The 16,429-nt window shown below is 49.5% G+C and overlaps 1 protein-coding gene across 1 annotated transcript; it reads right to left on the bottom strand.

Moving 5' to 3' along the window:
* Window positions 1–1,274: 1,274 nt before the first annotated feature.
* LOC135895560 (retinoic acid-induced protein 3-like) lies at window positions 1,275–4,299 on the bottom strand. The gene is made up of 3 exons (XM_065423675.1): window positions 3,369–4,299; window positions 2,236–2,294; window positions 1,275–1,367 (listed from the first exon to the last, which is right to left on the bottom strand). The coding sequence occupies exons 1-3, from the start codon at window positions 4,297–4,299 to the stop codon at window positions 1,275–1,277; spliced, it is 1,083 nt and encodes a 360-aa protein (XP_065279747.1).
* Window positions 4,300–16,429: the final 12,130 nt, after the last annotated feature.

Raw genomic sequence — 16,429 nt, 5'->3', positions numbered from 1 at the left:
TTTTATTAAATATTCCACATACAAAGTATTAAATAAATATAGAATCATCAGCCACTAACGTACCTAGCTCGTTCACTTGGAGAGGTCTGTGTATTTATACATAAATGCAAACAAGACTATTTACAAAATGCATTGCAGACTCCAGGAAGAGTCAACTCTGCAGACTTATCACCAGGACACAGCTCACACACACTTCTGGGAAAGAGGGAGTCTACCTCCCCTCCTGTCTTGGGAGATCTTGGGTGGCCAGGAAGCATGAGACTCAGGGGCTGGAAGGAACCAGAAGTCAGAAATGTCAGAAAAGAGGTTTGGGGGACTGAAATCAGTGTTAGGAAGATGGGAGTCCTAGGGACTAGGAAGCAGTGCTGGGAAGGAGCTCTGTGGTAGTGCTGGTGGTCAGTGCTGGGAAGGTTGTCTTGGGGGCGGAGTTTGGGAATCAACAGTGAGCAGCATGTCTAGGGAGGGAGCTGTTAGGAGAGTTGGTCAGGAAATGTAGAAGATTTCAAAATTTCAATGGAAACTAATGTCCCCAAAACTTTTAATTAATCCCCCCTCCTGCCATTTTCCAACCAGCTCTATAGGGGGATAAAGTTGGGATAAAGGAAAGAAAGAAAGAAAGAAAGAAAGAAAGAAAGAAAGAAAGAAAGAAAGAAAGAAAGAAAGAAATTCTCTCTCTTTGCCAGCCAGCTCTAGCTGTGAGTCAATGCTATGGAACTAGAGATAGGAGAGGCTGCAGTACTTGGGTGGATCAGTGCTGTACGGGTCAGGTACTTTCAGCAATACATGAGACTTTGGTATCTGGGTGGGGAGGCAGTCGGAAGGTGATTCCTGAACATTCCTGCTTGTTTCAGTTTACCAGCTGGCAGTATGCACAAGAATGCTAAGGTGATCAGGACTGAGTGGCCTGGGGTCAAGTCTCTGCTGACAAGGTTCCTGGTTCCTGGGCCTTACCGCAGAAAGCTCTGGTGCCATCAGAAACCCACTGCCTCTGGACAAGAACAGCTGAGCTCAGTCACATGATTGAGGGCAGGGAACTGAGTGAACAGGGGTAGGCAGGGGGATTTATGTTCAAAGTGCTCTGCTGGATGAATGGAAGGGAATTAAAGTGCTGCATGTGTAAAGCCAAAGGGAGATGGGGAAGAAAAAGGGCCCGTCCCTTTCATCAGCCGCAGTCCTATCAGTCTGGTGTTGTCTCTGTTTAGCAGGATAGAAGCGTTGGCCTTTCTCTGAGCCCCAACTGCCTGTGCATTGTCTCTTGGCTCATCACTGAGCTGTTACTTGGTGTCTTGCCCGCCGGTGTAATTCTCATACGGACTGACTCGGGTTTTAGGCCGGGGGATGGAGAACTCCTGCTGAGGTTTGAGGCTCTGAAAAGGAAACAATCATGTGATCAAACTTCAAAACTGGAGAAGAGTAAATGGGATGAGAATGAGTAAAAGGGGAACTGGTACACTGAATATCAGGAAACGCTTCCTGAGAGCACAAGCTGTTAGGCTGTGGAGCAGTCTCCCAAGGGAAATGGCGGAAGCCACATTGCTTGTTGAGCCCTTTGAAAAAGGACTGGACAAAGCACTCTAGAATAGACTGTGGAGAACAATCCTATACTGGGCAGGGTGTGTGCAGGGCAGGGAGTATGGATAAGACATGAACGATTAGGCCTAGCCCAGCTCTAGGGTGACCAGATGTCCCAATTTTATAGGGACAGTCCCGATATTGGGGGGGGGGGGGGGGAGTTATATGGGCTCCTATTACCCCCCACCCCCTGTCCCGATTTTTCACATTTGCTGTCTGGTCACCCTACCCAGCTCTGACAGATTCTATCATCCCTGGTGGGATAGTGAGTTTTCACTGAGGCAGGTAGGGAGCTGTCCATAAGTTACACATTGCATTAGGGATGGGTGGGTCCTTAATTTTGCATGTTTGTTTCAGTGTTGCAAGGGGGTGAATAGTGGGTCCTGACAGTCACCAAAATTACGTGTTACACAATTTAGGGACAGTCCCTCGCCTGCCCAGGATTGATTACACTACCACTCCCAATAGCCAATGAACAAGGAATGGGGACACACCACAGCCTCACTCAGACAGGGCCAGCCTCCCTCCAAATGAAGGCATCAACCCCAGTTCCACCAAAGATTCCTCAGCCTCAGGGCCCACCCAGCTCTGCCTATCCCGTGTACAGAAGGCAGCTTCATCCCATCTCCCTAGTTAAATAGATGAAGGAAGGGATGTCTTTACCTCCATCTGAAAGTGAGCATAATGTGGAACGTAGCATGGGTCCCCGTTGTTTCCTGGGCCTAAAAAAAAGAAGGAAAAGGGAAGAAGGCAGACAGTAAGTGTCACAGTGCCATCATGACAACACCATGCCAGAGGGGGCCCAATGCTGTATGGAGAACTGCCCCTGACTGTCCTCTAGGTAACCAGCAGGCAGGAAGAGTGTGAATTCCACAGATCATTTTACCATTTCCCATTTTCTTATCAACCAGAGACTGATGGGAAATATCTTAAGTAAAAGGACGTGGTAGGGCTAGGGGCATTGAAATTTCTCTCTCTTCTTCCATAGCTGTTGTCCTCCTCACATCCCAGATCCTACACAAAAAGATCCTCCCATATACAGACTTCGACAGAGCCCTTCACCCCAGAGCTCCTCACACACACACACTGCATGACCCCACTGCAGTGTTCAGTGGGAGGGCATGTCCTTTCCCTAATAAATTCTTGGGAGACTGCCAAGGGAATCTGCCATCCTGGGCATGAATGTGCTGTGACCAGCAGACCCACACCTTGCAAGTGATCATTTCCCTTACCCTTGGCCCTGGGAAGCATGAACTGACATGTGATTTGGCCCTATGCCATTGGAAAAGAGATTCCCACAGAAAAGATTTCCCCCATCCCCAGATAATTGTATTTTCTAAGTGGGTCTTGGAAACTAGATCAGAACTGGGGGAAACAGTTTACCAGAGTGATCTGGATAGCTCTGCAAGTCCCCAATGCTGATACTAGTAAAAAAAAAAAACCTGCCCAGACTGTTTACCTTCCTGGTTTTCAAACTTTCAGCAGGGTCCCCCCCTGATCACCTCTGTGTCCTGATATTCATCTCATCTCCTGCTCGCTCACTCCTCTCCCCCATTCTTAGCCTCCTCCTTGTCCATAACCTTTCCCTCTCTCCAGGTTGAGAAGTTCTCTGTCACCTGTGTTTCCCCATCCATCTGGAACTCTCCCCCTTCCTACCTCTAAGTCATTTACTGTCTTCAAATCCCTTCTTAAAACCACCCTATCCCTTCCAACTCATGGTTGGTGCTCTCTCTCTCTCTCCTGCGTTCTATGGCACTGCAAGCGAGGACGCTATGTAACAACACACTTCATTATACCTGTTGTGGTCTCCTCCTTGATATAGGCTTGGTTCTCCACTCCAAAGTTCTTCTTCATGAGTTTAGGCTGGCAAGAATAGTTTTCTGGAGGGTAGTCCTCAGGGTTGCGTGGGCTTGTGAGAAAGCATAATTCAGGCACCATGTACATCATCAGGAAGACCCATCCATTGGACACCAGAGCGATGCTGATGACAGGATCATCCCAGAGGGGCCGTTTATTTAATTCTGGGTTGCCTCGCATGAGCATGGTGATCCACACCACCCAGATGGCTATGGAGAACAGGCCAGTGACATAGATGTGTGCTCCATGCCTCTTCCAGCCTTTGTATGTCCCACAGAAGGTAAACATGGAGACCAGGAAGGTGAGTGCCATCAAGAGGAGCACGTAGATCAGAAGCATGACAAAGTCCATATTGCGTTGTTCTGGACTCATCGTAGTAAATTGAATATTTTGTCTGGCCACTGTGACAACTACATACACTATGGCTATAATAATCTGCACCACAGTGAGGCTAATGGCAATAACCAGCAACACCGGGTACCAAAAGGGGGCCTTCCCCCTCACCAGTTTGACAAGGTTGAAGGCATGGGTCAGGAGGCAGGAAAAGCAGAGGGCGAAGAGGACGCCAAAGAGGAAGAAGCGGGTGGGGCCAGTCCGGACATTAAGTTTAATGATGAAAGCAAAGGTGAGGCCGAAGATCCCTAGGGTGCCTAAGAGGAAGAGGAAATAGATAGGGATCATGCTTCGCTTGGTGGAGTCTTGGACCTTACCGATGAAGATGAGTAGCAAGAGCATGAAGATGATTGTGACAATGACACCAGCTGTAGCCAGTGTTTCCAAGACGATGCCCCAGGCTTGTTCAGTGTCACAGAGTAAATAATAGTCAGAGTCAATGTTCTCGTTGCAGCCTGGAGGAGGTGTGGAAGCCATGGTGACTCACAGAACAGCCGTCAGTAGGGAGTTGGGTTTAGCGTGCGGTGCTGGGTAGTGCTGGTGTCCGACGATATATAAGAGGTGAGACTAGATGATCTAGTGGTCTGTTCTGGCCTTAAACTCTATGTCTCTATGAATAGTCTTCCAAAGATCTGCAGAAGAAGTTGAGACACCAATGTAGCATAAACCTTGTTAAGATTTACAGCAGCTGGGGAAAGAAGGAGGATGGGATCCAATACCTATTTCTATCTATAAGTCAAGCTATTTGTAAGAATTATTGCATCACAACTAACCAATGGTCCATCTAGTCTGGCATAAGGTCTCTGACAGTAGCAGGTGCCAAGCAGACCTTAGAGGAAGGTGAATCACTCCCTAGCCCCACCTCAGAATGTCTCTAATTATGCAATACTCTAATAGGGAGAGTTTTCTTCTGAACTCTAGCTGAATGCCCGGAAGCATAAAGATTGATAAGCCTTGCAACTTTGATCCTAGGTAATGGAACTGCAGGCATTATTGTTATTCATAGACACACTTAATCCTTTCTTGAAATTCACTAAGCTACCGTATTTGCCTCCATAGCCTGCAGCAAGGAGTTGCTAAGGTTACTTATACATAGCATGAAAATGGACTTGTTTTTTGTTAGTTTTCACTTTGTTGTCTTATTCAAAGCACCCTCTTGTCCTTGTTTTATGGGAATGGGTGACCTGAAGCCCTAGATTAGCTTTCTTCATTCCCTTAATTATTTTGTATACCTCCATCATCGCTCCTTTTACTGTTCTCCTGTCCAACCTAAATGGTTTTGAGGTAGGCCAGTAACCAAGGGGCACAAACTAATTCCTATTTTTCATGCCTAAAGGGTAACAAGAAAACATTTTACAAATACACTAAAAGCAAGAGGAAGAGCAAGGACAGGATAGATCCATTACTCAGTGAGGAGGGAGAGACAATAACATAAAATGCAGTCATGGCCAAAGTGTTAAATACCTCTTTTGTTTCACTATTCAGAAAAGTTAACAGTGATCGGATGACTTAGGGCTAGTCTACACTGGCAACGTTAAAGCGCTGAGTGAGAAATGCTGTCCACTGGAGATTTTCAGATGAATCATCATTCATTAAACTTTGGGGATTTCTGATCATTTGTACAAATGCCTGGCAGTTGTCCAAACACTTGTGAGTAAGGAATAACATGAATCTTAGGGAAGCAAATCCAACACTTGTATTCACATAAACATTCACACCTCAGATTATTTCACTCTTTGACCCCCTCTAGCAGACACACAGACAGGGGCACAATGTACAGACAGCTGGAAATCTCAAAGAGCAAGCGTGGGACACAGACACAGGCACGGGACACACAGACAGTGAGATACTCTGAACAGCACACGCTGGTAGTGAAAGAAAAATTTGAGATTCACCAGTGCAGCACCCAGCATTGGCCAAGCTCTGACCAGATGGGATGGGAAGAGTTCTAAAATCTTTGAGATGGGGGTCAGAAGTCACCTGCTAATTTCTCTTTCACACATATTTTTTATAATCAGTGATTACTTGTGTAATAGCATTGATACGTACAGCTGTCCACAGCCATCCCTGAGACCTGACATCGCTTTTAGAATGGGAAGGCACCCTTTCCAGAGTGTGTGTGTGTGTGTGTGGGCATGTGTGTGTGAAAGTTTGCAGGGTGTATGTCCCCCACATCTTAGGCTGGAGATTCAGGGACACCTCTGAGCTGAAGGGGATGAGACATGCCCCCTCTAAATCTTTTCTCTTGGGATTATGCCCCCTCCCCACCATACTCATTTTAATACTGTAGTATACAATACTTATAAGGACTTTACATCTGTCAATCTCAAAGCACTTTGCAAGGAAAGAAAGCATCATTACCCCCAAGGTAACAGGTGGGGAAACTGAGTCACAAAGGGAGCCTAGCATGGGGGTGGGCTTCCGAGCCCATGTTCCAGCCTGAGCCATAACTTCAACGTGCTGTCTACACAACTATAGTTAGAGTGCTAGCAGGAGCCCCGCTAGCCTGAGTCTGGCGACCTGGGCCGGAGGCTAGCTGCCATGGGCTCCAAAAGGCTGTGTAGACATACCCAGAAAGGCAAAGTAACTTGTCCAAAAGTACACAGCAGGTCAGTGGCTGGGTCAGGAACAGAACCTAGACCCCCTGACTCCCCAGCCAAGGCTCTAGTCACACTACCAGGCTGTTCAACTTGGTCACCCTTGAGAAAGGTCTGAGTTCCCTGCCTCCCCTTGGAGGCTGTTAGCAAAGCTCAGCCCCATAGCTGTAGCCTTGGCCGCGCAGCTCTGAATTACCTTATCGGTATCCTGTATTGAAGCTGAGACCTCAGTAACAGTGTCTGAAGGAAGGAAATTCCTACCGCACCCAGTGGAGAGTAATGCCAGGCAGCTCCTGTAATCTCGGGCAAGCAGCAGGTCTGCACTCATTCTCTAAGGGCAGCTTTAAAAGTAACCAGGATGGGGAGGGCGGGGAGTGGGACACGCCTATTCCAGTTCCACTACTCCTGGTGCTGTTATAAAAATAAAGTCCTGGTGCCAGGAGATGAAGTAAAAACTTCTGATGTCAATGGGGTAGTCACCCTGCAGCAGGGTGGAGAAGGAACCTCAGGCAGGCCCAGCCCCAGGACTGAATCAAATACTATTCATCAAGGCAACTGATAAACTGCACCTCCCTGGCACCAGCAGGGCAGGAGACAGTGGGAGTCCTCTGGGCAAGCATAACAGTGCAGCCCCACCCCATCATACCTACATATGCTTCCCTGCCATGGAGCTAATCACTGGCAAGGGTTGTAAATACAAGAAACCCTGTGATGAGAATGACCCTTCAAACTGTACTCTGACCCTTGTACTCTGTATCTATCTGATCCTGACTCCAAACCGAGATGAATTCCCTTCTGTTCTCTCCCTGGGCAGGGAGGGGAATTCTGTCATGTAGCTAGGTCCACAGATAAGACCATCTCAGACCTCCCTTGCTTCTGATTCCTTCATGGTCACTACCTCTCACTATAATCTGTGACTGCACCCACAAGCCCGTAATCATTCCCTGAAAAGAGGAGTTTCCCGTTACTCTGCTCTGGTGCCCCAATAAAAGGAGGACTTGGCGACAATGCCTTGTGCGCTATCAGGAATCTTTGCCACAGTTATTGCTCTGATAAAAACTATAACTCAGGGCACAGGAGGGTCTGGCTCTGAACTGTCACACCTGTAACAGGGAGCCTGTCTAAAGGTCAACAGAAGAAAAAGATGGTCCTGTCCCAAAACAGCTCACACTCTATCAGTATAAGGGTATGTCTACACTACGAGAGTAGTTCAATTTTACTTAAATCGAATTAGTGGAACCGATATTACAAAGTCGAACGTGTGTATCCACACTAAGAACAGTAATTCGACTTTGTGAGTGCACACTAACGGGGCAAGCGTCGACATTGGAAGCGGTGCACTGTGGGCAGCTATCCCACGGTTCCCGCAGTCCCCGCTGCCCATTGGAATTCTGGGTCGAGCCCCGAATGCCTGCTGGGGAAAAAAATGTGTCGAGGGTGGTTTTGGGTAACTGTCGTCATTCAACCGTCACTCCCACCCTCCCTCCCTGAAAGTGCCGGTGGGCAATCAGTTCGCGCACTTTTCTGGTGAGTGACAGTGCGGATGCCACAGCACTGCGAGCATGGAACCCGCTGCGACCATCGCTGCAGTTATGGCCATTGTCAACACCTCGCACCTTATCATCCACCTTTTTCAGAGGCAGATGCTGAGAAATCGGGCGAGGAGGCTACGGCAGCGTGGTGAGGACATTAAGTCTGAGAGTGGCACAGACCTCTCGCAAAGCACGGGACCCCGCGCCGTGGACATCATGGTGGCAATGGGTCATGTTGATGCTGTGGAACGGCGATTCTGGGCCCGGGAAACAAGCACGGACTGGTGGGACCGCATAGTGCTGCAGGTCTGGGATGAATCACAGTGGCTGCGAAACTTTCGCATGCGGAAGGGAACTTTCCTTGAACTTTGTGAGTTGCTGTCCCCTGCCCTGAAGCGCAAGGACACCTGGATGCGAGCAGCCCTGACTGTCCAGAAGCGAGTAGCCATAGCCCTCTGGAAGCTTGCAACGCCAGACAGCTACCGGTCAGTCGCGAACCACTTTAGCGTGGGCAAATCTACCGTGGGGGTTGCTGTGATGCAAGTAGCCAACGCAATCGTTGAGCTACTGCTCTCAAAGGTAGTGACCCTGGGAAATGTGCAGGTCATCATAGATGGCTTCGCCGTGATGGGATTCCCAAACTGCGGTGGGGCTATAGATGGAACTCACATCCCTATCCTGGGACCGGAGCACCAGGCCAGCCAGTACATTAACAGAAAGGGCTACTTTTCAATGGTGCTGCAAGCACTGGTGGACCATAGGGGACGTTTTACCAACATCAACGTCGGATGGCCGGGCAAGGTTCATGACGCTCGTGTTTTCAGGAACTCTGGTCTGTTTAGACGGCTGCAGGAAGGTATTTACTTCCCGGACCACAAAATAACTCTTGGGGATGTGGAGATGCCTATAGTGATCCTCGGGGACCCAGCCTACCCGCTAATGCCCTGGCTCATGAAGCCCTATACAGGCGCCCTGGACAGTAAAAAAGAACTCTTCAACTACCGGCTGAGCAAGTGCAGAATGGTGGTGGAGTGTGCTTTTGGACGTCTGAAGGGGAGATGGAGAAGCTTACTGACTTGCTCTGATCTCAGTGAAACCAATATCCCCATTGTTATTGCAGCTTGCTGTGTGCTCCACAATCTCTGTGAGAACAAGGGGGAGACGTTTATGGCGGGGTGGGAGGTTGAGGCATATCGCCTGGCTGCTGATTACGCCCAGCCAGACAGCCGGGCGATTAGAAGAGCCCAGCGGGACGCGCTGTGCATCCGGGAGGCTTTGAAAGCTAGGTTCCACAGTGAGCAGGGTAACCTGTGACTATTAAGTTTGTTTAAAGAGAAGCTGAACCTGCCCCCGTTTCTTTACCCAGTTAATGTTGACTATCCTCTCCAGTTACATACCCCCTTCACCCCGTTGCCCCCCTTCCAACACACCTTTAAAAATAAAATAAATGGAACTTTGTTCATTAACACCGTTTTCTTTATTAAGGGTTTTGTGGTAAAGGGTTGAAACTGGGACACAGACTGTGGTGGAGAGCGGGTGTAGTGATGGAAAAGACGCTTCTAAACTCGAGGAATGACAGGCTCCTGCTCCTAGAGCGGTCCGCAGTGGTGGACTGGTTGTTTCAACGGAGCCTACCACCCCTCCTTTTCGGGACTCTGTGTGTGGGGGCTATGTGACTTTGTGGCGGGGGAGGATGGTTACAGATCCCCTGCTGCGTGGCTCTGTCATCCAGGCTAAGGACCACTGCATAAGATCTGTAACCGCCCTCCCCCGCCACAAAGTCACATAGCCCCCCCCCCACAGAACATGAAAACCACCTCCCAGACTGACCAGGGTGCCTAGTGACTGCAATGTGTGTGTGCCCTGCTACTGAACCTGCCCCCGTGTCTGTACCCTGGTAAAGGTGACTGTCCTCTCCAATTACCACCCCCCTTTCCCCCCTTCAGACACACTCTCCTCTAAAAGAACCTGACGGAAACAGTAATTAACAGAAACGTATTTTTTATTAACAACTACACAGTTAGGGGATGACACTGGGACGGGGGCTTGGGTGAGGTGCTTTTGGAGTGAAGGAAAGGACTTATCAAAACTTTGGGAGTGAGAGCCGTCTGGTACTTGAGCAGTCTGCAGGGGTGGAGTGACTGATTTCACGGCCCCTGCCGCCCCTCCTTCTTGGGACTTTGGGTGAGGGGGGGATGGGACTTTGTGGCGGGGGAGGGCGGTTAGAGATAGACTGCAGCGGGGCTCTGTCCTCCTGCCTCCGGTCCTGCAGAACATCTACAAGGCGCCGGAGCGTGTCCGTTTGCTCCCTCATTAGTCCAAGCAGCGTTTGAGTCGCCTGCTGGTCTTCCTGCCGCCACCTGTCCTCCCGTTCGCTGTGTGATCGCTGGTATTGCGACATGTTCTCCCTCCACTGGGTCTGCTGTGCCGCCTCGGCTCGGGAGCAGCCCATAAGTTCGGAGAACATCTCGTCCCGTGTCCTTCTCTTTCGGCGCCTAATCTGCGCCAGCCTCTGGGAGGGGGATGCCGGGGTAGGTCGGGAGACACTCGCAGCTGTGGGATGGGAAAAAGGGAGTGAATTCCTCACAAAGATACATTTTTGTGAACAATGAACATAGTCTTTCTCTGTGAACAAGACCATGCACAGCACCTATCACATGTGCACTCAGGACAAGGTCGAATTTTCGGCCTTCACATTCAGTGCCTGGGGTCTTGGAGTACAGATCACAGAAGCGGGGAAGGACAGTGGAATTCGGGTAGCAGGCGGACATGGTAAGCCGTAGACTTTTGGCTGCTGAAAGCTTAATTTATAGCAGTGCCCTCCTTTCACATTCAAAGCAATGCCCCTAGCGTTGGCCAGTTCCTGCTGCCGGCAATCCGGCCAGCATGAACTCTGCCCCTGTCCCACCCCCCTTGCGGCTGTCCCCGGGAAAGATCCCTGTATGCTGCCCCTGTCCCGCCTTCACCGCGTGGCTGTAAACCGCCGGTCACACTTATGTAAAGGAACAGGCAATCAGTCCCAATACTAACATTCCCCTAATTTAAAGCAGGTCACCATGAGTGATATCACTCTGATGAGGATCTCGGACACAGAGAAAGACCGCATGCTGCGTGAATGCCAGCAAAAACCAGGGCCGTATGCGGCCATGCTGTGCGAGGCACTGATCCCGGAGTACTTGCTGATAGCCTGGCGCGGAAAAGTTTCCTACATGGAGGACGCAATAAGGCCGCTCTCCCCAGGAACCTAATGCAAAGGCTTTCAAATTACCTCCAGGAGAGCTTCATGGAGATGTCCCAGGAGGATTTCTGCTCTATCCCCGGACATATTGACACAATTTTCCAGTAGCTGCACTGGCAAGGACTAAAAAGTAGAGCCCCTAGGGCAAAGTAATCATGCAAAACCGGACATTTTGAGATACTTTTGCAGTCGTTGCACTGGCAAGGACTAAAAAGTAAAGCGCCTAGGGCAAAGTAATCATAAAAAACCCATTGTTAATATTCCATTCCTGTTCTGATCAAAATAAATGTTTACATGTTTAAAACACTTACAGACTGATCCTTCCCCTGATTCAGGGTCAGGGTTAATGCCTTGGGAGGGTTGGTAAGGGATCTCCGTGAGGGTGATGAAGAGATCCTGGCTGTCGGGGAAATCAGCGTTGTATGCGCTGTCGACTGCCTCGTCCTCCTCATCTCCTTCCTCATCTTCCCCGTCCGCGAACATCTCCTAGGAAGCGGCCATCGACAATACCCCATCGTCAGAGTCCACGGTCAGTGGCGGGGTAGTGGTGGCAGCCGCACCTAGAATGGAATGCAGTGCCTCGTAGAAACGGCATGTCTGGGGCTGGGATCCGGAGCGTCCGTTTGCCGCTTTGGTCTTCTGGTAGCCTTGTCTCAGGTCCTTGATTTTCACGCGGCACTGCGTTGCATCCCGGCTGTATCCTCTCTCCGTCATGGCTTTGGAGATCTTCTCGTAGATCTTCGCATTCCATTTTTTCGATCGCAGCTCGGAAAGCACGGACTCATCGCCCCACACAGCGATCAGATCCAAGACTTCCTGATCAGTCCATGCTGGGGCCCTCTTTCTATTCTGGGATTGCACGGCCATCTCTGCTGGAGAGCTCTGCATTGTTGCCAGTGCTGCTGAGCTCGCCACGATGTCCAAACAGGAAATGAGATTCAAACTGGCCAGACAGGAAAAGGAATTCAAATTTTCCCGGGGCTTTTCCTGTGTGGCTGGTCAGAGCATGCGAGCTCGGACTGCTGTCCAGAGCGTCAACAGAGTGGTGCACTGTGGGATAGCTCCCGGAGCTATTAGCGTCGAATTCCATCCACACCTACCCTAATTCGACATGGCCATGTTGAATTTAGCGCTACTCCCCTCGTCGGGGAGGAGTACAGAAATCGATTTAAAGAGACCTCTATGTCGAACTAAATAGCTTCGTTGTGTGGACGGGTGCAGGGTTAATGCGATTTAACGCTGCTAAATTCGACATAACCTCCTAGTGTAGACCAGGCCTAAGACAAGAGCCAACGGATGGATACAGCCAGGCAGATAGTGGAGTACAAAAAAACAATGCAACAATGTTGGTCAGCATGGTAGGCTGTGGTCTCAGCACCCTAGCAGCCATACATAGTAAGAGACACACATTAAGAGGCAGCTCCTTACTTGAAATTCTGACACTCCAATGAAATCCACTTGTATTTTCATCAGCAGACTTCTGGCCAACACTAATATAGTGTGTGTGGGGGGGGTGCGCCTGTCCAAATGATCAGAGAGTTACACTGATCCATCCCAATTTCATTTCAGTGTACACTTAAGAAAAGAGATTTAAAGTTTCTTAAAAACAGTCCTTGTAGGTCCCTGTTTTAGTGAGTTAGGAAAGAAGCAGGCAATAGTGAAAATCACAGGAGAGGAAAGGGGATTTCTCTCAAGAAGATTTCAGCACCAACTCTCCAGACCCAAGAGGGTGTTTCAGAGAAGTGATCTTGGTTTTGTATCTATCTGAACCAACCCTCTGAACCATCTGAAATTCACCTGTCTCTATCCCTGGGTATATACATAATATATAATGCATGATTGATATAAGTGAAAAGTTAATTACATGTATTTAAAAGAGACAGTGAGCCTCACTAGGGTGCAGTGTCAGGTTTCATCTATGTTTGAAAAAGGATTAATGATGACATTTTCCAGGATGCCACACAAATTATGATTAACTCGTTCAGCACCCCAAGTGCTGTATAGACTTGTGAAAATGTGGGGTAACATTTGTACAAGCACCTCAGAGATTTAGGAATGTATGTGCCATTGACTTTCAATGGAACGTAGGCACCTAAGGGTACGTCTACACTTTGAGCTGGAAGTAAGATTCCCAGGGTGAGGAGCAGGAGCAGCAGAAGCTTCCTAAAAGTGTGTGTGTGGGGGGGGGCACCAGCGCCCAAACCGTGGACATCCCCTCCTCGGGCCATCCCTTCTCCCCGAGCCCCCGCCCTTGTGCCTCCTCTTTCTCCGAGGCCCCACCCTTGCGTTCCTCCGAAGCATAGCCCTCCCACTTTTAAAAGTGATGGGGCTATGGCCGCCTGGCCCCCTCCCCTGCTCTGGCATCCCGGGAGACATACTTATGCCAGCTGTGATTGAACTAGTGCACTAAAAATAAAGTGTAGGGGTGGGAAGAGCCAGTTGCCCCAAGTACGTCTCCATCCAAGACATAGGAACAGACTCTGGGGGTAGGGCTACATTAGAATGTAAGACCAGGATTAGCAGAACTCGAGTTAGCAGACCCTGGGTTTGTTAACCAAGGGCGTGAGCATCTACATTCATTTGTAACCCTAGGTTAGGAATTGTTGAACCCTGGGGCCCAGCTTGGAGCTGCAGCATCTACACTGCATTATGCAGGCCTGAGTCTGACCACCCATAGCCCCATGTTTCCAAGCACCCTCGCAAAGTGTGGCCGCTATAGCCCGTTATTTGTGGTGCAGTGTGGGAAAACTTGACTGCTCACCAAACTTGCCAGTCCAGAGTAGAAAAAAAGTCAGTCTGGGGGACTTTTGGCAGACTGCCAGAGCACAAAGACAGTGGGGCTGCATTTACACTACAAAGTGAGAGGGCTTGAACCCTGAGTCCCAGCTTGGCTCATGCTTGGACCCTCCACCACCAGGGGCGGCTCCAGGCACCAGCGCACTAAGCGCATGCCTGGGGCGGCAAGCCGCGGGGGGTGGCCTGCCAGTCGCTGTGAGGGCGGCAGTGAGGCAGCCTTCGGCGGCATGCCTGCGGGAGGTCCTCCGGTCCCGCGGTTTCGGCGGCAATTTGGCGGCGGGTACGCCAATGGCGCGGGACCGGCGGACCTCCCGCAGGCATGCCGCCGAAGGCTGCCTCACTGCCGTGCTTGGGGCGGCAAAATACATAGAGCCGCCCCTGTCCACCACCGTGGGTCCTGGGTTAGTTCAATTTGTGTGTCGATGGAAGGAGAGTTAGGCTTGAGCCTGAGTTTTAACCCTGGGCTTACATTGTAGTTTAGACATATGCTTAGGGGCTTTAGAAAATGTTACGCATGGTCCCTGCCCTGAAGCACTGGCAGGCCAAATGTAACTGGCGTGTAGGAGGGTTGCTATATTTCTGCAGCCTGGGAAGTACAAAGGTATATTGGTCAGAAACAATGGATCTGAGCCTGCTCCCATTCAATTCAGTAGCAAAACTGCCTGTGGCTCCCAATGAAGATCAGAGTTCTACAGTCTCTTGGTTGGGGAGAGAACAATGAAGTACACAAGAGAGTAAACTGTAGATGCTCACGCCCTCGGTTAACAAACCCAGGGTCTGCTAAGGAAGAGATGACACAATCCTCTGGAATGCATCTGGATTATGTGCTTTTTTTTGTTTTGGCTAGCAATATTGGCTGGGTATCAACTATGTCTATTATAATTCCTTCTGCTCAGCTACCTTATAAAATGTGCCTCAGTGATGTCACAGAAACACCTCTTTCCTTCAAAACATGTTTTTAATGCTCAGAATCATGCTGAACCAACATTACCCTAATTTACACACTGTCCAACCCCATTGGCTTCTTCTGTCTTTAAATTCATTTCGGTACAAACTTTAGGCCATCCACCGGGACTGCAGTGGAGTAGGGAACTGGCACTGAGCTTCCAAGCCTTAAATTTGGCCATGTATGTGGTCAATTCAAATCCCCCCTCTGCTCAAAAATGTTCAAAGGTCACAGTTTAATGTCAGCAAGACACTGGAAGGGAAAACCAGGAGCCCCTTGTCAAAATTCTGCCATACATTTGAAAGGATATTTGGGATGATTTTCCTGCCTCTGAGTTCCCTGCTCTCTGAGTGCTGCTAAATCGGTTGGTTGATGCTTGGGGGTGGGGAGGAAAAGAGATTGAGAGAGGGTGGGTGTCATGTCACAAAAGCACATCTTAAGAACAAATTATTTTCCTTTTGGAATTGACCAGATGGCATCAAATAGGAGGGAATTGCTAAGAAAAAGTTGAATTCCAGAGCTCTACAATGTCTCTTTACCCCACTTCGCCTTCAGATTACTCAAGCTTCACACTGTGCTATCTGCCATTACACAGCTCAGGAACAAACTAGAAACATGTACAGTACGTGACACTCAATATGCGTATTTGCCAAGCAGTGCTGGCTGCTTGCTCAACTGTGAAGAAGCTTTCTTGTTTAAATGAATAGATTTCTCCAATCCTTTTTTCTTACTAACACATGTACTCCTGGTACATGGGGCCCATAAGACTATAAGCAGGGGAAGTTTTAGGGGGTGCTGGGATGGGGTGTTCACCCCACACATACCAGGAAAGAGATACTATGGGCCTAAGAGGCCAATTAACCTGCCTGTTCACACCTGGAGGGTGGGCCGGACTAATATGAAATAAAGCCCCGGTGGGGAAGAGCAGGGTTTGGGGCCATTAAGTGCTGGGTGAGGTCAGTGGAAAGAGGAGAGGAGAGGAGAGAAGTAACCTGAAAGGGGGTGAGTACCAGACCAGCATGACTTGGTTCCTTCAGGGGTGAGGTGGAAGTGGGAGCCGTGAGGAGCTGTAGCCTATCTGAATCCCTGTTCGAGAGGAGGAGTGTGCTGGGGTTGATCAAGGCACAGACGCCTGTGGTTAGGTGGGAGAATGGTCTAGAGCAACAGAGGCATGCCTGCAATGAGGTGGCTGCCAGCTGATCCCAGTTTTATTTATGTTTCATTTGGACTTTAGTAAAGGTGGCCCTGGCCCTGGAAGGGGTAGGCCCATCTCTGCAAAGTGGTTGAGCTGAATGGGCTAGGACTCTCCTATGGCCAGAGTAGGCCAAAAGATAGTTGGGGGAGGAGGAAAGAAACTGAGGAAAAAGTTGCTGCAATATCATAGCCACCCAGGAGGGTGCATGGTGGGGTGGCAACTTTGCCACAAGGGCCTATGTTAAAATATTCCAAACAAACACTCTTTAATATTCCCTCTGAAATGAAAAACTGGAGAAGGACC

The sequence above is a fragment of the Emys orbicularis genome, chromosome 1 (genome assembly GCF_028017835.1).
Source record: "Emys orbicularis isolate rEmyOrb1 chromosome 1, rEmyOrb1.hap1, whole genome shotgun sequence".
NCBI classification, from domain to species: domain Eukaryota; kingdom Metazoa; phylum Chordata; order Testudines; family Emydidae; genus Emys; species Emys orbicularis.
This window is presented reverse-complemented; position numbering and strand designations above follow the sequence as displayed.

Coding starts and splice junctions, on each gene's coding strand:
- LOC135895560 (XM_065423675.1), bottom strand. CDS start 4,299: ATGGCTTCCACACCTCCTCCAGGCTGCAACGAGAACATTGACTCTGAC. Junction 2,295..3,368: donor CAAGGAGGAGACCACAACAG/GTATAATGAAGT, acceptor TCTTTTTTTTAG/GCCCAGGAAACAACGGGGAC. Junction 1,368..2,235: donor ATGCTCACTTTCAGATGGAG/GTAAAGACATCC, acceptor TTTCCTTTTCAG/AGCCTCAAACCTCAGCAGGA.